This window comes from Patiria miniata, unplaced genomic scaffold (genome assembly GCF_015706575.1).
Source record: "Patiria miniata isolate m_02_andy unplaced genomic scaffold, ASM1570657v1 HiC_scaffold_29, whole genome shotgun sequence".
NCBI lineage: Eukaryota > Metazoa > Echinodermata > Asteroidea > Valvatida > Asterinidae > Patiria > Patiria miniata.
In genome coordinates, this window is record NW_024037068.1 from 23,276,571 (window position 1) to 23,304,569 (window position 27,999).

Consider the following 27,999-nt stretch of genomic DNA (forward strand, 5'->3'; position numbering starts at 1 on the left):
GAAGTGACGTCGCAATAAAGGCAGGCACTGCGTACACCACCATCTTTTCCTCAAAAACAATTGGTCAAAGTGGTCAGAAATTGCCTCAGATCGCACCACAGAGCATCTACAATCCAAACAACATTTCGGGGCCCGCGGGGACCAAATTTTTCCTTTTTTGGCCCCCACCAGAAGAAAACAAAACTGTGTTCTGGATCCACCCTTGTAGTCCGTCGTGGGTACCTGTCTATTTTTGGAATATCGAGCCTCATTTTGAGTTTCGTAAAAGAATGCAAGAAATTGAAACGAATTAAAAATGGCAGGGAAAAAGATACTTCGATACGCACAGTAACTATTCATCTTGAGGATTCTGTCCAAAAAGAACCTTACATAAATCTAAAGGCAAAGTAGTGTCACAATACTCCAAAAGTTGACATGCGCATTCCTAATTTAGTATTGTCAACAAGATTAAAAATAAAAACTTACAATGAACTTATGAGGAAAATATCGGCCAAACACAAAACTTAAACCCTGTTTGTCCAAACTCTACAATTACACAATAAATCAACACTTGCTTACTTTAACTGTTCAACAAATTAACCCCACGACTGCAAAGAAACTTCGCATTATGTAATCATTATCTGAGCTCGGAATTTTTAACATTGCTTTTGTGATCTACACAGAATTCAAATAATTATAACTCATTTAATAAAAAAAAAATCGAACCAATCATCTGCGAAGAAAAATGCAGTCACTTTTTTTTACATCACGGAATTCTTCCTTAAAATGCCATTTCTATTTTCGATATGTAGCTGTCTCCATAGAGATATTAAAGCATTGTCACCTTTTTTTTAACCCTCTTCTATGATTAGGGGAAATTGGAAAAAGTGGAAGACGGTTTTCCCAATTCGAATTTCCCACGCTATGCTGCCTGTAAAATATGGCAGTACAACAAACAAGTTAAATTCTCCCTATATTCGAAACATTTTGTTAATCATCATTGCATGATAACAACAATAGTTACAGTCCGTGTCAGCCCTGGTCTTTTAAAACTTTTTTGTTAAAACTGTTTTACAAAAAAAAAGATTTTGCACACACATCACATTCAGGTATAAAAGCTTCCTAAATTTACAAAAAAAGTCTCGTATTATTGTGACAGGTTGTCTTCATTCTGTCAATTCTGTGTGCTCGTTTTTGAATTATTTACACCACGGCACGTCGAAGTTTGACTGGTCTCTGTACATTATATCACAGCAGTGGTTTTGGAAATAGGGCCGCTGTTTCCTTATAAAACTTTGGGATTTTGTTTTCATACAAACTCTAAACTCTACCATCGTGATATTTTCAGCTATTATATATACGTTCCGTTTTTATTTCGTCAGTCTCGTGTACAAAATAGTATACAACTATGAAATCGTCAGTCATGTCGGTCATGCTGTCATCAGTCTTTCCTATATACATGGTCCTATATCATTGCTATCCTGTGCCCCTCGCTACAAAAATAAAAAATAGGCTAAATTAAAAAAAAAAAGAGTCCCAAAATGATACTGTCTGATTTAATAAAGTGCGTTAATATTCATGCCACCAAAATTGTAGGAAATCCGACACTAGTATTACCTCTGCTCGACAGGACCACAACCTACAGAACTTATTAAGATTCATATGACGCCAAGTACCAGCCACAAGGCAGTTTTAACAGTGTTTTAGTCATGTTTTAACTGGTAACCGTCTACTTGCGTTATAAAGCTCCCCTGTCTGTGTAACACCATCCCCATATATAGCCGCTATCTCGAGATTGAAAGTAAACCCTGAGAACGATGTTGATGTCACTGGTGTACAGTTGTAATTCTACAAGAATACTGTAACTAATAAAGTCGTGGACACTTCCCTTAAAGTGACTTTAGACTTTTCTGTCAGGTCGGTGTATAGTGTTCTGATTCTGTCATTTCTAACTCTTGTCCACGTTAAAGTCTGTCGTTCTGTTCGTTACACTGTCGTTGGTCTAAGTCTTATAGTCTGTCACAGCACAAGAAACCTGGAAAGTGCTGGTTATAGGCCCATCTGTCGTCAAGTCAGAATTACCGTGGAATGAATTTCAAACAGTGTATTTTAGGTTGTTACATCATGTCATTTCCCTCAAAATAATGAAGTCGTAACCCAACAAAACTACTTGGAAAAATACGTGATTTACCATTACATGTATTATTTTTTTTTTTACAACAAATAATGACGTCCGTAACGTGATTCCAAGTATTTGATTTCAGCTCCTACCTATCTTCCTCCACACATTCATAAAAAAAGATACCAGAAGCAGCTTTTTTCGTGAAATTACTCTCTGAATTCACAAGTTGATAGTACCAGGACTCCATCTGTATTAATTTTTATAATTTATTTCACTGTTCAGTTCAGCTGTGTTTAGCCACATTGCCAAACGTTATACTTCTTAGTCGATATTCTCCGTTGGAGCACCGGGGTTCGAACCCACGAACCCTTAGGCACCAACGTTCAAGTGCTAACATTACACTGACTGTCTCAACTAGTAGCCTCTCTGAAATCACAAGTTGAATTCCTTGGTGCCCAACTTAATAGCAGAACTACCGATACGAAGTTCCGTATATTGGCCATGTCGACACCTGAGGATCCTCTTAATTAGGCCATTGTGTACTTGCAACTTCTTTGCTGTCCAACTGCAAAAGTGGGATTCAAACCCAGGACCCCTCAAGAGTTTGTTTTAATGTTTCACAAATCTTGTTGTCAAACCCTACATTAGGGGTCTTCCTAATACATTTGGTTGTAATGTAAACCATCTTGTTTACTTGTTTCTTTATTGTCCAATCATGAGACTGGATTTCGAACCCGAGACCACTGAACCTCCACTCAAGTGCTTCACCAGAATTTATCCATCGAGCCGCCTGACATCCGTAGTCAATATTATTATTCTGCATATGCTCCCTCCTACCGATTCTAGTAGCCTTGTTGCGAGGCCGGGACTCGAACCAAAGACATCTTAACAACTTTGTTTTACCTTTAGTAATCCATCAATCCCTACATTGGCGTCCTTCCCAATAGCCCATTATAATGCATTCGGTACGTCTTTGTTGTCCAGTTTTAAGACCAGGACTACAACCCAAGACCACTCAACTGCTATCCAAGTACTTCACCCTATGTTATCCATCGAGCACTACACTGGCGTCTTCCCAAATAGTCAACTATAATGTATTCGGCATACTTCTTTAATGACAGCTGTTGGACCAGGATTCCGACCCATGACCTCAGAACTCAACTCAAATGCTGTACCAAATGTATCCGCTCAGCTAATGGTAATTTTTTGCTTCGGTCTTGTTTGTTTGTTTCCTAATCTGTCTGTCTGTCTGTCTGTTTTTGTTGGGTTGCGTGCTTTCCTGTGTGGCAGTCCGTAACTGTTGTCTCAGTCAGTGTGGCAATGTGTGTTCTTGTCATTCGTCCATTGCACAATAATCATTATTCTCTTATGACTGTTGACCGTCTTTAAAAATGCTTACAAAATATTTTGTCACTGAACAGCATTACTGTTACTATACGTATCATCAAATTCATAAGAACACTGCTTTTTTGGAATTCTTGTTATACAAGAACATTTTGGTTTTTTCTGTAGAACTCAAACAGTCACAAATCAACTGAGGTCCGAAAGAAACATTCAAATGTTTAAAAAATAACGTCCCCCCCCGCCATCCAGAACAAAAAACAGGTACAATGCTGGTCATGTTTATAGAAGAATAGCAAAAGTCATAAAACATGGGTGGATTTATATTGCTATTGCTTGTTTGTGTGTGGAACTGCAGTGCCCTGCTCAACATGTCTCGAAATGGCCGACACATGACGTTTTGATTGATGAAAGTTGTGGGAAGGTAACTGCGTTCGCAAAAATACTGTGTGTAAAAGTGTAATGACGATACCCAATTGTGTCCTTCAACAATTGAACAAATAAATTGAGGACATGGAAATCAGAAGAACAAAATTCACCTTGGTCAAAGTATTCAAATACATGCGCATAGTTTTATGAAACATTTCTTCTCTAAGCATTCAACTTTATGTTAAGGAGGCTGCCCCATCATCAACAGGACGTCGAAGACATTCTAGACCCGCCCATCTCCTCGCCCCGCCTCTCCAGCCAGATGACCTCCCCGCTGTCGTCCTCGCCTTTTAGCGCGGGGAAGGTCAGCGAGGGCGCCCTGGTGTTTGGCGAGCGGTTGCCCACGGAGATGCGGCCGGGCACGGAGAAGGGCCGGCCGTTGCCCCGGGACCGGCCGGGCCCCCGCTGCCGGAAGTTCTTGGGTCGCAGCTGGGGAAGCTTCTCCGTGGAGGCCTCGGGAGCCGGCCTCTGACTGTCCTGCTGCGGAGGTAGGGAAGATGAAGTGACCACCAAGGGTTTGGAGCGGTCTGAGGAAGCAGTCCGGGCGGTGCCCTCGGGAGAGGTACCACCCAGGGAGTTGGCCACGGGTTCACTAGCCACGCCTAACTCTATCAGCGGATGCTCGCTGTGGTTGCTGTACGCTGGATCCTGCTTCTGTTTGCCAGAAATCAAGTTCGGATCACCGCTTGAAGCTTCGGAAGCAGGTACAGAGGCATCGTCCGTGCGACGGTTCAAGGATCTGGCGTTTGCGCCTGGATGGGTACCGGGGTAAGCGACAGGCCGACTGTCCCTGCTGACAGGGCGAGACTTGCCCAGAAGACACTCTATGATGGCCGCCTTCTGCTCGTCAAACTTCCTCTCGATGGCTCCAAGTTGTTTGTACAAGCCATCAATGCGGCCATGGATGGCGTTGTTGTCCACATAACACCCGACGTTATTGTTGTCCAGTCCGGCCGTGCCCGCTTTAGGGCTGATCGGGTGTAAGGAGGAGGTGACAGCGCCCTCTGGCGCCTCGCGGTTGCCAAGCGACGACAACGGCGCGGGTTCGTCCGTCGGACGCCCCGTCTCTCGGATGATGGAACGTCTTTGGTCTGTGTGTTTGCTGCCCCCACGCGGCGGCTCGGTGTAATGTCTATACTTGCGTTGCATAAGGGGAACCTCTGGGTCGCTCTCTTCTCTGTCCTCCTGGCCTTTGGTTTCTATGGACACCACCGTGTCTGTGATGGTGGGACAAAATGAGAAATGCATTAGCAGGGATAAATCAAGACTTAAGCCTGGTTCCATATCGACGTTAAGCTTATGCATGACTGCGCAGACAGTGCGCGGAATCGTCTGCGAGATAGTTTGCGTCTGTCTAGGTTGTCAGCGACATTTCCGGGTGAAATGTTTCCATACGTCTGCGTTGCAGTTTGGGTCTTGTTTGCTTTCATGCGCTCTGCGGTTCTTATCTCGATGTGGAAACTAGGCTTTAGTATTAGTTTCCATATCGAGGTAGAAGACGCAGAGAGCAACGCAAACAAGACTCAAACTGCAACGCAGAGATATGGAAACATTTCACCCGCAAATGTCACCGACAACAGGGACAGACGCAAACTATCTCGCAGACGATTGGAAAATTTGAACCGCGTTCAACTTTGCCGACGGTTCCACGCACTGTCTGCGCAGGGGGTCTACCCGATGTTCCCCAATACCGATGTTCCCCGAAATCCTTATAGGATTAGGATTAGGGTTAGGGTTAGGGTTTATAGGGCTAGGGTTATAGGGTAGGGATTTCGGAGAACATCGGTATTGGGGACCATCGGTATTGGGGAACATAGGTATGCACCCTCTGCGCAGTCTGCGAAGTCTGCGTATGCGAAGTCTGCGTAATGGAATAAGGAGACTAGGCTTTAGACCTGCCATATCAAACTCTACGATGTTTTTCAAGGCAAGTTGAAAGTTGTCTTGTATATTATGACATGTGTTTGGTTAGATGAATATGCTAAGCGAAGACGTTTGCTATATATAGCAAACACATCTAATATTAAGCAGCACCATTATGACACCCAAATGAAATGTTATTACATCCGACTGATTCCCATCAGGGAGTTTCGTTTTATGTGCATAATATTTGTGTAGCCTCTTCCTGAACTCGGGCCATTGATTTCTGCATAGAGCTTTTGCTTGGCAGCCATCTTGAAGGTGTGATTGCACTGTTTTTTTTCGCATAGGATACGCAAGAGTTGACCTCCTGTGCATTTGCTTTACCGAATTAAAGCTCAAAATGGCGATTGAATGCAAATGGTCCATTCTCGATCTCGTGGCGCATAAGTATAATTTCAAAAATAGAAAAAAAAATGTTCATCTACCAATTTTGCTGGGCTTCTTTTTCCACTTGCCGCTCTGGAATGTAAAAGACGAGTCAATCCGACTGGTCTCCGAGCCGGTCCTGGAAGCCACCGTCTCGGTACTCGGGCAGGGAGTCAGCTCCACCCGGCCCCCTCCCCCGCCTACTCCGCCCTGCTGCTGCCGCTGATGCTCCAGGTTCTTACGGGCGGCCTGGGCCGCGGCCACCACTGCCGAGAAACGACGGTTCAGCACCGTCTTGGCGCCAGGCCAGTGGTTCATCTTTGGGGCGATGTCTGGTACGATCTTATCCAGCTCGGTCTGGAGAGAAAATATCCCACAATGTATTCATTTGTTTCGTTGAGGTTAAGATTATATTTAAAGACGGATGCAGCCAATATTTTGTCTCCTGCTGCTCTTATTCAAATTGAAGCCCATAAAAGATTACACCAGAGTTTGTCAACTGGAACATTTGTTTAGTAAAACAGCCCGAACAATATGTGTTTTATAACACAAACAAACACATCTAGTTCGTTGGTCTTTTTTTTCTTTTGGTTGTTTTCATTTCGTTTTGTTAAGTTTTTTGTTATTAGGAATACTGAGAAACCGTATTCGTATCTTTGTTTTAATTTCTTTTTTACTGTATATCACACACAATTTAAGCGAATGAAGCAGTATGTAAAAAAAATAACATATTACAGTTAACATTATTTTTTTGCGGCCAAGCAGATTTTAAAAAACAAAGCATGATAAACTGAAACTACCCCCATTCTTTCACGGTTAGGTAATACATTTCTCTTTTTTAGTGTATTTCTTGAGGTAAGGATATTCATTTCATATTCCTGATTAGCAGTAGAAGCTTTCCTCAACACTTCTCGCATACTGCAACAGTTGAAAATACAGAGAGATTATCATATTTTGTCGATCTTTAAAAAAAAAAAGCCAGCCTGCATTCTTAATGCAAAACGAATGCTCTGGAAAGCTTTCCACCCTATTTTAAGACTCTGCCGAATTTACTGGGATTTTACATTTTCATTTAACGTCAATCTGTAATGTATTTTTGACACCTACATCTCGCATGTCGATGGTGACCTCCACCTTCTCAGCAAAGTGCTGCCGGAAGTCCGGATACATCTTGATGACGTCCATCAGATCCTCCCGATACAAGGTCAAGAGGTCACAGTAGGTCAATGCCCTGACCGTGCCCTTTGACCTGCCCACCAAAGGCCGCTGACAAAAGTTTTCGCCCACAACGTCGTTTTTACCTGTTGTTTGGAAACGCAAAACAAAAACCTACATTTAGGACAACGAGTCTTGTCATCAGTTTGAACAACGTGATGGAATAAAATGATCATACAGTCTAAAAGCAGCTTTTACAGTGAACAGAAACAAACACAAGAACGGTTTGAAACAGCTCGAAGTCTATTTTTTTTTTTTTTTTATAGATGACTGCAATAAATTAATGCCAGCTTTATTGAATGTATCAAACAGTATCCGCTCCGTTCACAAGTACCCCCTCACCGGCAAAGAAAGTACAATTGAGGGTGACCAACCGACGCCATCTTGTCTGACTGCAATTTTGCCGTATTTTGCCACTGCGTGTACATAGTACAATCCCCTGGTGTACGTGCGGCACACACAAGAAACGTTGCGCGTCCATAGGCCTAATTATCATCATTCCCATCAGCACCGCACCCCAAAGGCTTGTGTTTCTTGTTTGCTGAAGAAGTGCACTTATTTGTTTTTATGTAATTGGCATTTAACTTGGTATGTCCCTGATGAATATTGGGTGTGCTGTGCTAATTTTAAAAGGCCGTAACCTGAAATCATTTCCAGTTTATGGGGGGTGGGGGGGGGGGGTGGTACCATCTTCCAAAAGGGGGCGCTCTTCAAAACTTACCATTATTATGCATACTGGATAATGTATGCCGATTGTTAGGCCGCAATCTAATGGTTTTGGAGCTTGGTTTTCTTTTTTTTGGGGGGGGGGGGTCATGTCAGATCTCGCTAACCATTTATGAAAATAGTTACTGAAAAAAATATCTTTCAAAAAAATATGACACTGAGTGAAAGTCGGCACAAGATCAGTAGTGGATCTAGAGGGAAGGTTGGATGGTTGCAGTTTCAAAATAGGATTGGTACATATTGAGAGCTGTTCCAGGCCTTCAACATTCAATGTTTCAATCTTCGTGGGCACGGGGAAATCCAGAGCACAGTCACTGTCCTCACTCCTCACCTAGTATTGCCAAGACAACATTGCCCCTGAGGATCTCCAGCGAACCCCGGGATATGAAGTACATCTGGTTCAAGCTGTCTCCCCGGTGTAAGAGGATGTCTCCGGGGGCCGTGTGGGTGTTCTGGAACTTGACAGAGAGCGCCCTCAGGCAGCCGTGCTCCACGCCTTTGAAGGCCGGCGAGCCGTTCAGGAGGTTGCGGTTCAGATGGAGGGAGATGTCGGCCTGCAGGAAGTCGGGGAAGTCTTTCATGACCTGGAAGAAAGACAAGGGAAAAAGAAGAAACAAAAAGCAGAAGAAACCCACAAGGGTTACTTATTGTTGTGTTGGGATAGGGGATATTGCTAACTACACAAAAAAACTGCATCTTGCAGTGCTGCAGTAGATGGAGTGTATATCACAGGACATTTTATATTTATCATTCATTTCATATTAGGGTAATACGTTACTGACTTGTTTTTTGTTTATTTCTAATTTATCATGGGGAGACCTTTCAGTGGAACACTGGTTTGTTTTTTTTACAGGTGCCAGCAGTTACAACATACATACGGAGTATAAAAATAGAAAAAAGCAAAGAAAAACCTTACAAAGATGTAATTACGAAAATTAATGAACGGAAAAATGAGACAAGGTTGATCACGGTAAATCACACTGAGTCGTCACATATAGTTTCACATCGAAATTGGGTTTTTTTGTACATGAAAACTTGTTCACTTTTGAGGGAGACATCGAACGAAAAAAAAATCCACCGACTTAAGTTATTGAATTATTTCTTACAAAATTGGACTAATAAGTGGTTCCCAGACAATATAATTCGACTTTAGCAGTACATGTTCATTATTTTGTTCAGTTGTGCGGAAAATGGAATCCCATTTTCAGAGGGTTGGGTACGCTCAAAATCGGAATAACGTATTTGTTTTCGTTTAAACAAAATATAAAAATTAAACATTTGTTGGGATAATTTTATGTAGAGCACGGGGTACATATGCGAAATTTAATAATGTACTTGAAAATTACTTTTGACCAGACCTGCAATTGACTTGTGATCACAACACTGGGAACTTAGACACATATTATGTTCCAATGAGAAGTATAGTTGCATGTAGTTTACAGTGGCGTAACTAAGGCACATCAACTTATCATAATTTTGAGGAAAAAAATACAGCTTTGTATTGTTGGAAAACCACACCAAACCACTCAGTTCCCCCTCCAGAAAATAATATAAGGTTTTGATTTTATTTTACGGTAGCTATCACGCAACACCCTTCAACTTCATAAATTTCTGGAATGCCCGGCTTTGTAAATCAAAATTCTGTTGCCAAGGAACAAGACAGAGCCATCATGGCAGTAAGCTACAGTGCGGGCACTTTAAACAATCTAATTAAAAACGAAAATTCACCACCAAGTATATTATTATAGACGACATACTGTACTAGGCCCAATACTGTAAACAACATTTGTCATGTTTCGACCTGTGCCACTGTACGTCAATCGACACCCACTTGACTGACAGCAGAAGTGGGCAGAACCCTGAACTGGGAAGGCCATAACTAGATATCCAGCACCAAACCGCTTCGAGTGACGAGACATCAAGTGGTCTGATATCTGGGTCGCATAGCAGGCCCACTTCATTGAGGTGGGTATTATTTCGGAGTGAGATCACCATAAGTAGCAAATGTCATGGAGTCGGTGCGAAATGGTGCAGTTATATTAATTATGTTCGACGTTTGAAAATTGGCAGCGCGCATCATTGTCATTAAGCCCGGTTCATACTTCACGCGAAAGCAAGTGCGAAGCGAAATTCATGTCGTCAACAATGGTGGACGCGCTTCGAACGTATTGTTGACGTCACGAATTTTGCTTCGCTTTCGTTTTCGGGTGAAGTATGAACCGGGCTTTACGTCACAAACTCTACGTTCGCGTTTGCATTCCTCTCCCTGGATAAACCTAGTCTTTATCCAGACGTTCACGTGGGCAGAACCACGGTACAAACGTCTGATGTATCATAGCATGTCAAATGTATGCGGCCCGTGCGCAGCCAATCGCAGTGGTCATTAGAAACTGTGACGTCATTTCGATCAGAAATGTGGACTAAGCTGTGGATTGGTCAATCTGGATGCCATGTTTTTGTAATACAACGGGTTACGGAAGACCCGACAGAAGGCGCCCGCTGAATGGTCAGAATCTCGAGGTCAAGACGCAGTCTTGATTTGCATAATTAATCACCGAATCTGCTCGCATATCATAGACCCTTGCTGTGCAAGAGGATATTCCATAGACTAGGATAAACTGAGGTGGAAGGGAAAAGATTGATTGTTCTAGGTTTCAGTCGATGCAATGAAAAAAAAATCTCCTGATATAAGAAGAGCTGATAATAAGAAATAACTTCCTAATGTTCTGCTTACATTAAATTAGTTGTTTACATGTATTTTCCCGCTTCACTTAACAACCTTTAGTGAGCTACAAAATTAAAGCGCAAAACTATTATGAATTCCTCTTTGGTATATCTTTGCTGTAAGACAATTTGTAGGGTTCCCCCATGGACATCTTTGGTATCCCAAGCTATTTCACGAGGTGAGAAGAAAGTGGAGTGTCTATTTAGCTAATGGACATTTTGTCCCGTGTGATTTCCAAGCGGCGACCGCCGTGTGAGCGTTTTTTTCAGCGAGACGGCGTGGTGGCTGCACCGGACCCGTGTGTGCACGTCTGGGCGCAGTTACAGCCGTTAATGGAGGGTAGCGCTGCGGTGTGTGTGCTTTGACAGTTTCGATTCGACGCCAAAAGTGTCGATGTGGAATTGGGCGTTATAGGTTGTGACGTCAGCGTGTCCTGTGATGCACGTGCGGCACTTTCGATTAGGGGAATCGGTTGGGTCATTGCGCAGGCGCATACGACCTAATTACATACGACCTGGGCTCGATTTTTATTGAGTTCCGTAATTATCTTAAAGCATAATTTCCCGCTCTGGACATTAAATAAGCGAGGACGTTTTGACTTTTTGTTTCACTCAGATGTATTAGTTCTGATTCTCGATCCGAAAAATAAACAATTTCCTGTTGAATTTGTCAACTGCAATAATTAATTTCTCAATGAGAAAAGCTGTGGACATAAAAACAACATTTTCACAACTAGTTCTCTCAAAACCATTGTTTTACTGAAAAGATGTGCGTATAAATACGATGCTTTCCAGATTTTTTTTCTTGTTATTCACCTTGAGTGACAGGTTCCCTGTACCTTCAAACTGTCAAAGTTGTAACAGGTAAATCAATAATTGTTTGCTCTCCAACCAGAATATAGCGATTATTCGAATATTTGATAATCAACCGAATCTTCAAATGGCCTTTTGCTGATTTGAATAATCGAAAGAACGAAAACTACGCATGACACACACGACTGTGATGTTATTTTACTCGTAAAGTTGCTGCGCTTTATTGTCAGATGCCACTTTTTGTTGACACTAACTTTTTTTCCCGACGTCCCGGTGGTTCATTCTTTCCATCCTTTTAGCAGGTTAAAGTCTTAGGCAGTTATGCAATATTTGCTGCAGAACACTCCTGCGGCCCATCATGGGCGTCGCCAGGATTTTTTCTAGAGGGGGGCAAAACATATTTTTTTCCCTAACAATTCTTGTATTTCTCAACAAATTCTCGATTTATCAGTTTAAGAGGGGGGCAGGGACATCCCCCCCCCCTCATTAAATTTACACCACTGTGACTTGGCGCCTCTTTTTCTTTTCTTTTTTTTCTATTTTTTTTGTGTTTTGTTTTGTTTGTTTGTTTTTATTTTTTGCTTTTCCGGGGGGGGGGGGGAAGCGCCCCCTTGCCCCCCCCCCCCCTCGCGACGCCCATGCAGCCCATAACGTCGATTGCCGTGCGCACATTTTAACCGGCGTGATGTGCGTGCAACGTTTGACAGTACAAGTGCGCGGCATGCAGCTAGCTGGCATGAGTAAACGTGACCACCGATTTCGAATATTAGTTTATTCGGTCAAACGCATCTGCCGCTAGTTGCGGCCCTGGCTCGTAATTAACTTATGATTGACTGCAACTCCGGCAGTTGGTATATATATATTAACACGGGTTATAGAAAAGCGCACTTGCTTTGTCAACCTCCTGCATGTGATCGACTACAACCCTGCATGTCGGTATTAAATAACCCGGCTTACATCAGCCAAACCTTCAACCCGGTTTAATTAATCCGGTTAAAACCTTCAACCTGGTTCGACTAACCTCGTCAACCTCTTGCAAGTCGTTGCCGTTGGAGTAGACCCAGGCGTGTTTGAAGTACTCCTGGAGTCGTCGCCGCAGCGGGTGAGGCACGTTATGGAACTTGACGAACTCTTTGACTAGGGTGAGCTGCTGGTGGTAGCGGGCCATGCCCTCGTACAGTCGCTCGATGATGGCCGTCATGTTACCGAAGATGCAGGCGAACATGAGTGCTGAACATGCAAAAAACAGGTGAATTGTAATCATGTCTGCTATTTTGGAAAATGTTATTATGTTTGATGCTTGTGGAGTTTTATGCTGTGGGGTAAGTTACTAGTTATATATTTTAGAAGTTAAGTTAGCCATTTATTTTATTAAAACTATTCCCAACCCATTCAATGTCCCCATTATTAAAAAAAATGTATAATGGCACTATTTGCATACTGTGTACTAACAGTCAACAAGCAGTAAGCAAGCCTTTTAAGACAAACACATTTTGCACCATGGAATCTACTCTCATTACCCGGATGAATTCAAATGACGTAATTTGCATTCGGCGACACACATAATATTAGCCGACGTCGATTCAAGCGCTTTCAGATTAAGTGGTTACGATTGGCAATATACTTAACACACACGATATAGGATATTCAGCCGCTTCCATAGACCCTTTTACGGATAGCCGCCAAAACGGAAGTGTTTAGTCAAGGTATATATTACACTGCATTGTGGGACAGTTTGCGCTGCGCGTAATCCTCGTTCGTCGCGGTGCACACTCTCCCGGGATGCAACGCGCAGCATACCTTCACTGCACTTTTCTGATCTATCCGTAAAAGGGTCCATGTCAGCGTGGCACTCATCAAATTTGAAAATCCAAAGATGACCGCACAAAAATTGCCCCGATTTCCCAAGATATCAGCATTATGTATCAAAATAGCAGCAGAGACCCTATTTTTATGTGAATGGGGCTCAACAAGTGCTCAATTAACATTTTGCGCATGTGCAATCCGTACTTTCGTGTGTTCTCAATGGGCAAACAAATCCCAAGTCTCAGCGAAACGGTCCCAATCCCTGGTCTAAATTCCCAAGATCTTGGGAAAATTCACAAGGAGTGGCCACGCTGGTACATGTGCGGCGATTTGGCGCGTGTGTGACTGACGACAGTGCGTAACAAAGTAACTAGGGTGTGGCCTAACTCGGTTCGCATTCTGGGAACCACCCGTACTAGCATACATTTTAATGGAAATTTGCAAACGGCGCTACTCACAGCCAACCAGCATCATGCATATGGCGAACATCTTCTCCACGTCCGTGGTGGGTGCCACGTTGCCGAAGCCCACCGTGGTCAGGATGGTAAGCGTAAAATACAGTGACGTCACGTACTTGGATTGCGCCGACGGCCCTCCCGTTTCGTCTTCCTGTATGTCAGAATAGAAAACAAAAAGTTTATTCATACATGATTATTTATGAGCTCAATGTTTATTCATGATGTATGGACGGCTCCTCCCACTTTGGATTGAGGTTGCCGGAACCCATTCCTTATACATCCACAGACAGAGAATTCTCGCACCAAAATTCTTACATCGGACATATGATATCATGTCCCCATCATTTCAAATCCCTTGCACCATCTGTGCTGTGTACTGTTGAATAACACCCTTTCTGTTGTATCCCATAATATAAATATCTCAAAATCTGTTATTTCTGCCTTCGTTTGTACTTGTGTGTTGTTTTGTTAACGCAGGTTACATGATGTTAACCCAAAATGGTTTTCGCTCATCCCATAATAAGCAATGCAGGCCTTTTATATATACTTGAATGTTAAAAAAAATAACGTCTATTAAACTTTATTTTGTGTTTATATCTGTTAGTACGACAGACGCACAAATGGAGAACAAAAGATCCCTTCAGTCCTCGAGCGTTGGGTATTTTGTTGAAAGCGGTCCTGGATCGTACGGTTATTTGCTTAGTCTATGGGAGAGTGTTATATGACAGGGACAAATGAAAACACAAGGCATTGTCCTCGGGCGTGTAGAAATTCACTCTTGTGTGTTCGTAGTCTGTTTCATCAATGCACTTTTTCCTTGTAACTTTACCTTCTTTAACTTTATTTAATGATTTGTAATGTATGCAGGGCCCCAATGGAAACTAGTTTTAAACTGTTTGGGCATACCCTGGAAAAAGAAATGTAATAAATCAACCTATTGCACTGCAAAACCCAATGGATGTACCAAAACCGAGAATCAGAAACAAATGATATTGCTTTGAATCAAATTAGTAATTTTAATTTATACATTGCTAAGCCCCAATTTGTGAATTAGGCTACATGATTAGGAAGACAGATGACAGGTACTCTAGGACACCTGCTGTTGAAACCATGAACAGCCTTCTTCTTATTTTCATGTCATCAAGACGTTTCCTCTTGGAAAAAAAATGTAGTCGGAGAGTATTGTGCAGCTGAACTATTTTAGCTGCATGATCCATCTGATAGGTATACCCATCGGGGATGTTACACAGTTTGGTTGAAGTTCCTGTTTGATAACCAGACCGTCTCTCTCATTCCAAAAGAGTGAGTAATTGCATCCGAGCACAAATTCACTTCATCCCAAAGAAAGTAGAGATAGTTCAAGTTTTAAATCGGGTTTAAACTGAAATTAGTCATTAAAAAAAACCCCAAAAATCGATCTGCAATAAGAGTTCTTTTCTCTCTGAAATCACCTGGTCCTTAAAGTTTCACTCTTTTGAAATTGGAGGGTTCTATATATTCCTTTATAATTAAAGCTTTCCAGCCAACGTGCGACTAAAATTTGGCTTAATATACTGAGTCTAGCTTATTTGAAGGCGGAATATAATGACATACGGCTGAGTTTTCCCTAACATTAGCTCTAACCTCCAAGTTTCAGCAGGCAGTCAGTCCGTCTATTCCGTTTCAGACTCCCGGTTAAGATCGTCTTTCGGGCACACGTCGGATTAGATCATACGCACAGCACATGCGAACATGCGAGAGGCTGTTCTGAAACCTCATCATCGAAATTGCAATATGAGTTTTAGCTACATGTGTGAATGCGGGGCATGTTCAGCATCATGTTTGGAAGAGAACATTGAAACATGGATGTTGATAGGTCTCTCGAGTCTGGAGGAGTGACATCATTCACGGAAGGAAAGTGAGACACTGCTTGGAGGGTTGGGGCGTGAAAGCCACCGGGAAATCTTGACATGAAAGCCACGTTTTGGTATGTTGGTCCGTAGTTAAAGGTATAGGATCATTTGCTGTTTTACGGTTTCCAATTGTAACACCACTCAAAATCCAAAGAAGAAGGTTAGAAACCCAACCGGTCGAAGTTTCAGCTCAGTGACTATTATACCTTTCGAGAAAACATTGAAAATCCCGTGCACAACATTTTGATCACGAAACACGATTTCGTCGATAGCACTCTTTATTTCATAAATCAGTCAATTGACTGATCATTGGAAATCACCTACATTTCTTGATTTCAGCAAGCCAGACGGAATATTTCAGAGGGTGTTTATTACCGGAACGATCTTTAATCCACGTAAGCTTTTGATAATAATTCGGTAGGTTACTTTGGGGATTAATGTAAATGATCCTATATGCCTTTAAAGAGTTCAACTCGTGCCTCCCTTTCTTATATATCGTTTACGTTTTCCCCCAGCTACGATGTAAAGGCTTTCATATTATAGAATTAACACATTTGTGAGGTGAGCTTATACGGTAAGGTTGTGCGTGTTTCGTGTTAGGCTTATACAATAACAGCTGCCCACAGGCCTGGGCCGCTCACTGTCTACCAAAGTGCCAGCCCAGAAAGTGTTATTGACCTAAAGTGCCCTCTATTGACAGAGGATACAATACATGACTTTGAATAACCACTTGGCTTAACCCTAAAAGGGCCGGGGCGGAATCCACTCCCCCCCCCTCAACTATTTCCGTGATAGCCTTGAACTTTTCTTTTCGCGACCCGAGCAGTTATGACTTTTTAGCCTCGAGCCTTGCGCATCGTTTGATAACAAAAACATAAAAATCGAACCACGGGTTGCCGTGAAAACTCAACTTTCCCATATAAGTCGTGTACACAGAGCTGCATTCCCGTTCATACATATAAATAATTAATTAGCAATAATTCCAAAACCCTTTGACACATAGTCATGACATTTCTTTGGTATGTTCATGATGAGTTGTTCTACGCATGTACCGAGTTTCAAAAATTTTCGTCACTCGATGGCCGAGATCTTAGGGGGCCGCCCCCGCCCCCCCCCAGCCGGCTGAGAGATGGTCAAAATAACCTTTTAGGGTTAAACTTTTCATAAGATGGAATTTTGCGTCGTTACAGTGTTTATACCTCGGTGAACGGCAATAGCTAATATTGATTCATTTGGCTTAACAAGGTATTATGAGAAATAAAACATCTTTTTTTTTCAATCTTACGAAGTTAACATAAATGTGCATCTTTTTAAAAAATGATTTCCATGAAACATTATATGGAGCATCGCTTTTTTAATTCTATTACAGGGTAGGGTGATATAGTAGTTGATGACTAGATCCTGCAATATTGCTGAATGAACTTGAACGGCATACACTCATCAAATTGAAATGACACGTTTGAAAGACTTATCAAATACTAGTGTATAATTACATCCAACGCACCATGATATGGCTCACTTATGGCCCGATACTATCGCCATCTATTTCGAGCACATTGTTGTCTCCGCACAAAACCTCTCAAATTTCAACCCGTTGTATCAACCTCCACAAAAGGGCAACGAAACAGTCGTCCACATCCGCCATCGACAATTATAAATACATTAGCCGGATCAGTTACCAAGAAAGACCCTGGGAACGATGGAATAAGAAATGCTGTGGAGGAATTAAACAAAACTGAAATGTTGCGAAGTTAATGGGTGAAGCTAGCAATGTACGGGGTGAGTAAAAAATAAAAAAAGGAAACCCAAATGGCAGGACCATTTTTTTAAATGAAGTTCTGCATGTAACACTTTCAAAATGTAGGACATGAACGCCCAATAAATAAGCTTTCTTTTATTATATAAAGAATCATTCAAATCACTAATTTACTTTTCAAGTGACGGAATTTTAAACACAAACACCATTTAAGGTTCTGTCCAGGGATCACAAACAAAGGTAAGTGTTCTTTCAGCAAAACGAAAACAATTCACATAGGGATGTGTGTGAATTGTTTTCGTTTTGCTGAAAGAACACTTACCTTTTTTTTTTTCGTGGACGGAATTTTAAAACGGTGTTTGTGTTTACAATTCCGTAACGTCAAAAGTATATGATCGATTTGAATGAGTCATATACTAAAAGAAAGCTTATTAAGTGGGCTTTCATATCCTAGATTTTTAAAGTGCTACATGCAGAACTTCATTAAAAACTTGGTCCCGCCATTTTGGTTTCCTTTATCTTTTTTTAATCACCCTGTACTCTCGAGCCAGCTTGGTAGTACGGCGTATTATGGTTGCGTGACAAAAAGGCCACAATACTGCAGGACATGAAACTGAATACGGGTTTCAATGTTTCATTAGTTTCACGCTCAAAAAACCTCGGATCGGAATTGAGCCCCTCCAAGCTGATTTGGATGACACCAGTTTTAAGAGAATCCGTAATGAAACTGTCAGAGCGAGAGGCACTCGGTATTACAGGATATGGATAAAATATTCATCGGGAATTCTTACACGGTATGTGGAGAGGACAGAGACACAGACACATCGTACAGGCCGATAGACAAGATTATGTGACAGGGTCATTAGTTATTAAACATGAACGGATAAAAATAGCCGCATTGAACCAGACAATTCTTTTATTTGTTTCACCTCTAACGCAAGATGCTACTTCACTGGGTTTTTTTTTATCAAGTGAAGACTTCGCACGAACAATCTCATTTTCGTTTCTCCCTAACTGTCACCAGAAGATGATCATGTATAAGTGGATCAAGATATTTAGTCTTAAGTATGGACGTAATGATGCCGCACAGAAATTGTTCTATAGCACGTCAAGATATTTCCGTTATTGTTCAAAAATTAAATGCTTTATTGGAATGAATTGCAGTGAAATACCGTCACATTAGCATTGGAAACCTAATTATACCACGAACGATTAGACGATATATACATGTACCGGTAATCAAGTTTCTCTTAGCTGTAGTAAATCTTGAAAGGTTTCGCTAATAAGTCATGTATCGTGTTACCAAGTTTATCCTAGTTGTGGTAAACCTTGCGGGTTTAATACGTGGCTTGTACGTGTCTCGCGCTGTTTCTCGGACAGGCCATAGTATATTCCACTTACGGGAAAGGCTTCTTCGCCTGATCAAACCGTGAGTTTATATGAACATCGACTGATGTTATACGGAGTTGTATGTTGAATTTGCTGCGACCTAATATTTGCTGGACTGGTTATACAAACGCACTAATGCAGTTGGAGTAACTCGCGAACAATAGCTTGGATTGGTAAGATCTCGCTAGTTCTCGCACCGCTGCTCTGAATATCAAGCACGTGGGCAACACAGCGCCCTCAACCAGCCTTCCACGGTGATAAATTTGCTCGTGCCCCGCCCTGCAAACAGGGCGCTTGGAAGGGCTGATGACCTTCACATAATCTTTGAGAAGGAAGTACGCATGGCATTCTGGGTAACTTATGATGACCTTCGCATGCATTGTGTGCTGCGTGCTACGTGACAGGTCACGCACAATCTATCCAATGAGAGCTCGAAGAGATCAGCCCTTCCCATGCAGCGCCCTGTTTGCAAGGCGGGGGGGGGGGGGGGGTACGAGCGAAGGTGATAAATTGGTTACCCCCAGCGTACCAATGTAGGTTTAGAATGGGAGGCTCTGACCGTGAAACTAGTGTTCATTGCCAGGGGAACATGAACACTGTGCTGAATATCATGCAGGTGGAAGTAACAAACGCCCTCAACTTGCCATGCAAGAGGCACACACAATGAAGATGTCGGCGATAAAGTTGGGAACTCCCAGCGGACCAATGTAAGTTTAGGGTCGGAGGCTGTGACCGGTAAACTAGTGCACATTGCCAGGGGAACATGAACTGATCAGCCCCGCTAGAGATCTTTTCTCTCTCACTCAATTCCAGCCGGCACTTTGCCGACACGCATGCCGTAAAATATACCCACATTCTATGTCATCATATTCACTCGGCTGGACCCGTAATTGGTTTATGTGTAATCTTGTTACTGGGCACTAGCGCACGTTCAATTTAGCAGAAAACTCGAGGACCCGACGGGGCTGGGAGTAAGATTGGGAAGAGTGAAGGAATGATAGAAGCCGGCACTGGCATGGAAAGGCACTCAGCCCCGCCAGGCGAGCTAACCAGACGTGAAATGGGTTCCCACTTGACCGTGACTTGAGTCAACATTGCCTAATTAATTACACACGATATCCGTCCTAGGGTACTACGGGCAATGCTCCGTTGGATCTCTTCGGATCAACTCAGGTGGCTGGCAGGCTTCAGCCGATTGCAGGAATAGTTGCTTGCTTGCTTGCTTGCTTGCTTGCTTGTATGTTTGCTTGCCTGCTTGCATGTTTTTTGCTTGCTTGTTTACTTGCTTGCTTGGCTGCTTGGCTGTTTGCCTGCTTGCTAACTTGCTAGGCTTATTTGCTTGTTTGCTTGCTAGCTCGCCTGTGCCCACTTGGTTGCTTGTGTGCTTGCTCGCTTGTCTGCTTGCTTGCTTGCTTGCCTGCCTTTTTGCTTGCTTGCCAGGCTGCTCCCCTGCTTGCCTGCTTGCTTGCCTGCTTGCTTGTCTGCCTGCTTGCTTGCTTGCTTGCTTGCCTACTTGCTTGCTTGCCTGCTTGCTTGCCTGCCTGCCTGCCTGCCTGCCTGCTCGCTTGCTTGCTTGCCTGCCTGCCTGCCTGCAAGCTTGCTTGTCTGCGTGCTTGCTTGCCTGCCACCTTGACCTTCTTGTTTTCAATTGCTTCCATGCATCTTTCCATCAATTCACTTCCTTGCTTGCTATTGTTTGCTTTTTGCTCAGTGACTTGCTCAATGTTAAAACCCTGAACTGGGAATAACAAAATGTTAGTCTCAAAGACTGAAGACGGATTGCCAGTGCTTTCACAGCTAAACAAACCAACGCTCTTCGCTACAAGGCAAGCAGTTATCTCAACTGTGAGGATAGCATTTCCGATATTCGCACTTACCGGCAACTTAGTGCGATGGTAGATTTCCTCCGCGCATAGACACTTTTTTTCATCTCCTGACAAACACCTGCAAGTTTGCGTATACACAGGCCACTGAGCCAACATGTTGCCGTTTATGACGAACAGAAATCCGCATTGGCAGCCCATTGTTGACTCACTAGGTATAAACGACTAGGGCAACAGAATTCCAACAGGTGATTCGAGGGAAGGGCTGTCTTCATAGAAGACCCAGACCGATAATCGCTGCTGACAGACGGGGCGGGCCGGAGGCAGCCGGCTGAGCAAACTCCCCCAGGCGTCATGTTGTTTTAAAAATTGAAAATCCACTTTATAGTTGTGGATTGCTCAGTAGGCTAGTGATATTGCACAATATGCTTGAGTGCATGACACTATGGATCCAATTAAATATGCCATCTGACTTGTGAATATGGAATATATAATTCTGGAAAAAAGTAGCACTCGGCGACTGATATGCGGAAAGGTTGTCTCACATTTTGTTTTCGTTGTATGTTTTTCTTGAGTCGGTTTCCATTGTTGGTAAAATTGTACAAGCATTACATTCAGTGTGTGGACTTCCGAACAAAAGAGGTCCACTTTACCAGGTATAGCAGCGACGTTGTGTGGACTTGGCCTCGTCGACACAGTGTTTTGGGTTAGGTTAATTGATGGCAAAATGAATAGAAACACTAAAGGGAATCATAGAAAAACATTTAAGTTGAAAGAGTTTTTACAGTGTGAGTAAAATGAGTTTTTTTTTACAGGTTTTTCTTAATTACTATTCACGAAAACAAAGGAATGTCCACACTACGTATGTAACGTAAACATGTATGTACCTAACGAGTGTTGCGATGGCAGTCTTATCAATCCCGAAATTATATCCAATACCGAAAAGGAGGTCTTGTTTTCATAGTTTGAACATTTAACTTTACACTGGAAATTCATTACTTTTATGTAAAAACAACTGATACAATTAGGTAAGTTTTAATTAGCCTTGAATTATCCTATTGAGCTGTATCTTACACCTTTCTCACAGCAACAGTTTTTTTTTATTTGGAAGATTGAACTCAAGATACCATAACCTTTACTGGAAGATATCCCTAAAAAGCTGTATCACTGCTGTTTGAAAAAAAAGACGGTCAAAATACAATTACTACCAAACAAGTGTACGATACGTTCATTTATATTTTGTCCAATCACATGTTCATATCGATCAGGTATTCATATCACAGCTGTTTCTTGTGATTCAGTAAATTCGTATACGTGTGATTATGTTGAGAAAATGACACTAGGAAAGCTGCTTATCGTTCACGATAATTTTGTGGAAACCCAAATTTCGCGATTAAATTTCAACCGAGGTACTCCCTTCGACAGTCCGTAAGCAGACGTTTAAACAAGTTACAGGAAAACCCTCTCCGATGGATTGCCGTTTTGGGACGATAAAGTTATGACCATTTATTGCGATAATTCCTAGATTTGCTTATCATCTGTGAGTGCCATCCCAATTGTCTTCTCGATTCTTCTTGAAAAATCGGGGTTGTCTCAGAGAGTGACAGCGAGCGATGGGACCCGTCCTATCCTATCCGTCTTCACGCCGTCCCGTTCCCCATCCCACACCAGCTGCGCTCCCCTATAATTCCCCCTGGAGACGCTAGACGGACGTGCCATCTTTTTTGCTCTTCATTCTTCTCTCCACCTCCCCCTTCCCCTTTTCCCCTTGGTCACTTTCTGTTGTGATAAAATCTATCGAGAAGGGGTCTGGAATGTCAGATCTATGCAGGTATAGTGTCAGGTCCCTGCCACGGGTGTGCAGTCCCACTAATGGATTTCTCGTGTCGGGCGATCGACCCGATTCGCCCACGATCGGTTTTGCGGGTAACGGCTTGGCTTTCACTTTCATGTCAACCAAAGAGGCTGTTTCTTCAGTTTCCAAGTTGCTTCCGGGCTGATTTTTTTTCCTGTTTAAACATACATGGGATGATTTAGGTATCCACTTTTACCAATGCATAATGCTGTTCAGACAATTTCAGAATACGTATACACAGTGAAAACATCCAGTAACTTAACTATTGGCTTCTTTTAAGAAAACCTTTACTTTTTAAGGTTAATGGTTTCACCATTTCCAGTTTCTGATTTCCTTATTTAAAGGCGATGGACTATAGTGTATCAGAAATTTACCAATCTACAGAATGTATAACTTTGAAGAACTGCCGAATTGGCAAAATTGGGGAATCCAATTCCCTTTCTGATTGACCACTCAAACTTGGAAATATTTTATACAATCACTGCTCAAAAGATAAAGTATCGAAAAACCAAGCGGTTGTATACTGATTCTACAACACGCAGAGGGTATCGGTCGTCAGTTGCACGACATTTGTTGTAAATAAATCAATCGACGCAAATATCAATATAACCGAATGATTTGCGCAAGAAGCCGGTGGAGACTGTAATATGCAGATAGCCAATATAAGTGCAAGTACATTTGGAGACTGCGGTTCATTTCGAAGCTTTGAGTCACACAATCAAAATAACGTGGGCAAAACCTCGTCAACCTCAAAAGCTGATGCCGCTGCAAGACCACTTAATGAGCTAGCCTTCAACTTCATTTGCTTATGCGAAAAAGGCCGGAAATATAGTAATGGGTTCGGATGAGTAAGAACAACATTACCCGGGAGTGCTCAGGTCGTATAATTGTCCTCTATTTCCTCCGATTAGAAGAGGGAAGAGAAATCAATAAAATAACGATCTTCTGACGAAACCTCCCTTGTGTGCCAGATGTGCGCTTTGATTTGTGTCTGACCGTCTGGCTCAGTGCCTAGGGGTGGTACAGATTTGAGTTCTTGATTGCAGGAAATGGCGGAGAATATTTGGCTATTATTCCAGACATGTGTTACGCTGCTGGCATGCACGAATGATGAATTGATAATGATTTGATGGGTACACAAAGCAAAAGAGAGATCGCATTCCTGCGGCACAGTTTGCCTTCCTAAACATAGCTTTTGGTTGTGTAGGCGTACGTATACGTGCGAGACATTTAAAACATTTAAAACATGTGTCTTACAGAAGGAGGCCTATACACTTGCGGGTAATGACTTATTACAGGTGTGTTTATAATTGGTTCTGTTCGGCTGCTTGACAAAATATCAAGGTCATGGGACGGTTACGTGACGTCATGCACTTATTTAACCCCAAACACAATGGGCAGTGGTTATGGTTTGTTTTTTTTACTAAAAATGGATGGGACACTAAAAATGGAATTCATTGCAACAGTCCTGAAGCACACTGTATTCTTTATTTTAAAATAAAAAAAAATGTATGTAGATTGAGTTAAAAAGAAAGAGACCGAGTTAGAAAAATATTATTTGAAATCATTTAATAAAAATAACACAGGAATAAAGTACACGTTATTGACTATTAACTGTGAAAATGTCACGTAATTTGCATACTCTATTCACAACTTTCTTCTATTTTCAGAGAAATACCACAAAAAAACAGCTGCCCACCACTGATCATTAACCGATACGCATTGGTGAATATATTATATACCCGTTAAATAAATGTACCATGGAGGTTTTCCTACATCCATGAATGAACGAAAACTTGCAAAAATCGCAATCATCATTTCAGAAAAAGACTTGATTTGTTCCTCATGTTAAAACCCCCCAAAAATCTGACTGTAAAAACAGTAATTTATTAAAATCTCATTAGTGTTTGAATACTTGTGTGTAATTTCTGGTTCTCACTCAGCTGAGCGGCTTTAGGGCATTATGGACAGCTGTAAAAATGGTTCTTTTATTAAATCATGCATAACATGCATAACATAACAAAGCATGAATCAATTTCATTGATTCTTTTTTCACATGAGTGGCAAAACATTCTTGTTGACTACATGCTTCATTGTTGTACAAATGTGATTGCTTTTTCAGAGAAAAACAATCAATAATCCAGGTCACTTCTTTTTTGAATCACCCTGTATGTTTAAGGCATGGAGTGAAGATAACATGTGGGGTGAGTGCCGCGTCAAGGCAGCTTAATTCTACAGCGTGTCCCAATAAACATTTTGCATGAAGAAATTGCTGATTTTCTCAAAAGTTGGTCAGACTAGCTAATCAAATTTTATAGCATTTTCAAGCCTATGGTCTTGTTTACAATTGGTGGAAAAATCAAGTAAGGCTATATGTATTTTTCGACCTGTACAGTGTAATTTCCACACTTAGTATTTGCTTGTATATACCTATCATTGGGTTATTGGTATGTGTTACGCAGTGCTTGAAATATTGCATGGCCTTTATGTAAAAAATATTTCATTTGTAAATAAATGAAAGAAGAAACAGCATAGCTAGAGGGTGTTTATTTGATTGTTCATCGAAGAAGATTATTCAAAAACACGAGGTAACTGCTCTAATTGCAAATTACTCGAGCGTCAACGTTGTACAGACCCTTTTGATGTTCTTTGTTAACATGCTTAACTACAGGATTCTAATTGTGCAGGAGGAAAATAATATAGCCTGACAAAATCAACGATATCTCTGGTTTGCATTAATGGATTTTCTTGATATTTTCACCAATTACAAACGAGACCATAGGCTTTAAAATAAAATAAAATTTGATTAGCTAGTATGACCATCTTTTGAGCAAATCAGCGATTTCTTCATGCACAATGTTATTGGGACACGCTGTACTTCGTCCATTGAGGTTTCGTACGCAGGGTTTCCCACAAAGTAGTGGGGCCGATAGGGGAAATATTTGGGGGAATTGTGCCTTTGATGATACAAGTATGGAATTTGGCACACAGTCAGAGTACGTTTATGAAATATATTTGGCTATAGGGCATTTACAGATTTGTAAAAAATATAGGTATATTTTTTTTCAAAGGACAAATCTGCGAAGGCGGATATCTTTCTCATGACATACTCTGACTGTGTGCCAAATGCCATGCTTGAGGGAGCAAAGGCACAATCCCATCACCTATCTGCCGTATAAAGAGTTTGTTTTTGCATTCAATGGGGGATGTTGAACAATGGAGGAAAATAGGGTCCACAATTCCCGCGAAGGTCCACAATTGACGATCGTGTACAAAACTTATGGGAGGTCTTCCTACAAAGTTAAGGTACACACAAAAGAGGGACAACAGGAGGTCCACGATTGAAGGTGTTTACACACTTGCGTGCGTTTGGCTGTGTGTCCTCTAATTTGAGAAGCTGATTAAAGATATAGACCCAGCTTCATTGAGCCATTAAATGCTCAGCAAATGTATGGGCTAAGCAAAATATTGGCTGGTAACCAGTCATTAGCATACAACTTTATACGAAGTACAACATGTTTGCTGGTAACCTGTTTTCTGTTAGCCGACATTTTCTGTGCTTAACAAATTGCTATGCTTAAGCAGCTCCTTGAAATCTGGTTTGGGACTCACCCTATATGTCTCATTGACGTCTCGTGAGAGCTGGTTGAGCCAGCCGTACTCCAGGTCCCGCTCCCCTTCTCCGATGGAGTACCAGCAGCAGGCCATCCAGTGAGCCACGAGGGTGAAGGCAGACATGAGCAAGCAGATGACGGCCGGCGCGTACTGCGAGTACTGGTCCAGGCGCCGGGCCACGCGGAGCAGACGCAGCAGGCGGGCTGACTTGAGCAGACCCATGGTCGTCGTGGTTTTCTGCATAGTGGGGTGATTCAGTGATGTTACGGTTAGTGGTTTGAATGGTTTGTGGGGGAGTTTGCCCTAGTGGATAGGGTTCGTTACTGATCAGAGGGTTAGGGGTTCGAATCCTGCTGCTGGTCATATGTTGTATCCTTGAGCATGCCACTTCACATATCCACCTGACTCTCTCAACCCAGGATTGTAAATGAGTAACCTGCGATGGACTGGCATCCCATCTAGGGTGAATGGAAATATTTTCAGTCGTTTTGTGCCAAGGATATCGGATATAAAGTCGGCCTGATGGGCCACATTGGCTCGTGAGAGACTTTACTTCTATGGATACTGGTTTCACCATTTCCAGTTTCTGATTTCCTTATTCAAAGGCGATGGACTATAGTGTATCAAGCCTTTCATTGTGGTTCGTTTTCAAGAACAGCCGATGGCCCGAGCACTCATTTTACTCAAGGTTTATTTTTTTGACCTCTAACTTGGTCTTACCAGGTATCATGTCATTACCGATGGGAGAAAGATTCGTGCCATGGCCTCAGTGTATCAAAAAGGGCTTTAAAGAGAAAATTGCGAGAGAGTACAGCTGCGATAAGCTCTTACATGCAATGGTGACGTCGCCTAAACGCTCACGTGAAGCTGTTACGGGTTTGTGCAATGTGTCCTGGCCAACCCTGGGAGATGATGAAACACCATGTACTGTCCATACACGGAGTCCATAACGATGCTCGAGCACCGTCACACATTCACTCATGACAAAATTATACTTGAGAGAGATAGGTCACGTACAAGTTGATCAATGAATGCAACGGTTCCAAGTTGTACTTTTATCATGAAATAATCTAAAAGGGCAACTGGTAACTCACCTCATCGTTAGCCAAGCCGAAGAGGATCAGATCGAAGGGGATAGCCGCCAGCACGTCGATGACGAACCATCCCTTGAGGTAGTGCTTGGCAATCTTGGCCGGGTCCGACACCACCTCGCCCTTCACGTCGTCGATGAAAGTGGTCCGGAAGTTGATGAAGATATCCACGATGAACATGATGTCCACGATCAGGTCCAAGATGACCAGGGGCTCGGTGTAGCTGGAGGACAGGCCTTCCCCGGCCCGCGTCTCGGCCTCCTTGTTGAGCTTGGCCCGCCGCTCGTCGTCGTTCAGGAGGAAGGCGGCGGCGTAGGGCGTGAAGATGGCCGTGTAGACGACCAGCAGCAGGACGAACCAATCCCAGACGGCCTTGAAGGGCGAGTAGTGAAGGATGGTGTAGTTGTGAAGCTTGCGGCTCCGGAGCTTCTTGTGGTTGATCTCGTCCGAGGTGAGCCGAATCACCTGCAATTGATTAATGAGAACAATTAATTGATACTTTTTATTATTTCCTCTTTGGTAATTTAAAGAAGGGTTCATTAAATAGGTACTGTAGCTCTGAAGCCTGACGAATCCTAGACATTATAGGTCTAGGGTAACGTTGTTCCTGTATGCAGGGAGGAAAGAGGGAGGAGGCTGCTTTTCTGGAGAGAACACTGACCTTGGAATTCTTCAT

General features: G+C 42.4%; 1 protein-coding gene across 1 annotated transcript; it reads right to left on the bottom strand.

Annotated features, from left to right (window-relative positions):
- Window positions 1-454: 454 nt before the first annotated feature.
- Window positions 455-27,999, bottom strand: LOC119735277 (potassium voltage-gated channel unc-103-like). Its single transcript, XM_038208977.1, has 9 exons — window positions 27,985-27,999; window positions 27,327-27,788; window positions 26,230-26,469; window positions 13,903-14,053; window positions 12,660-12,868; window positions 8,433-8,685; window positions 7,268-7,461; window positions 6,220-6,517; window positions 455-5,088 (listed from the first exon to the last, which is right to left on the bottom strand). Exons 1-9 carry the CDS (start codon window positions 27,997-27,999, stop codon window positions 4,073-4,075), a joined length of 2,838 nt encoding a protein of 945 aa, XP_038064905.1. The 3' UTR covers window positions 455-4,072.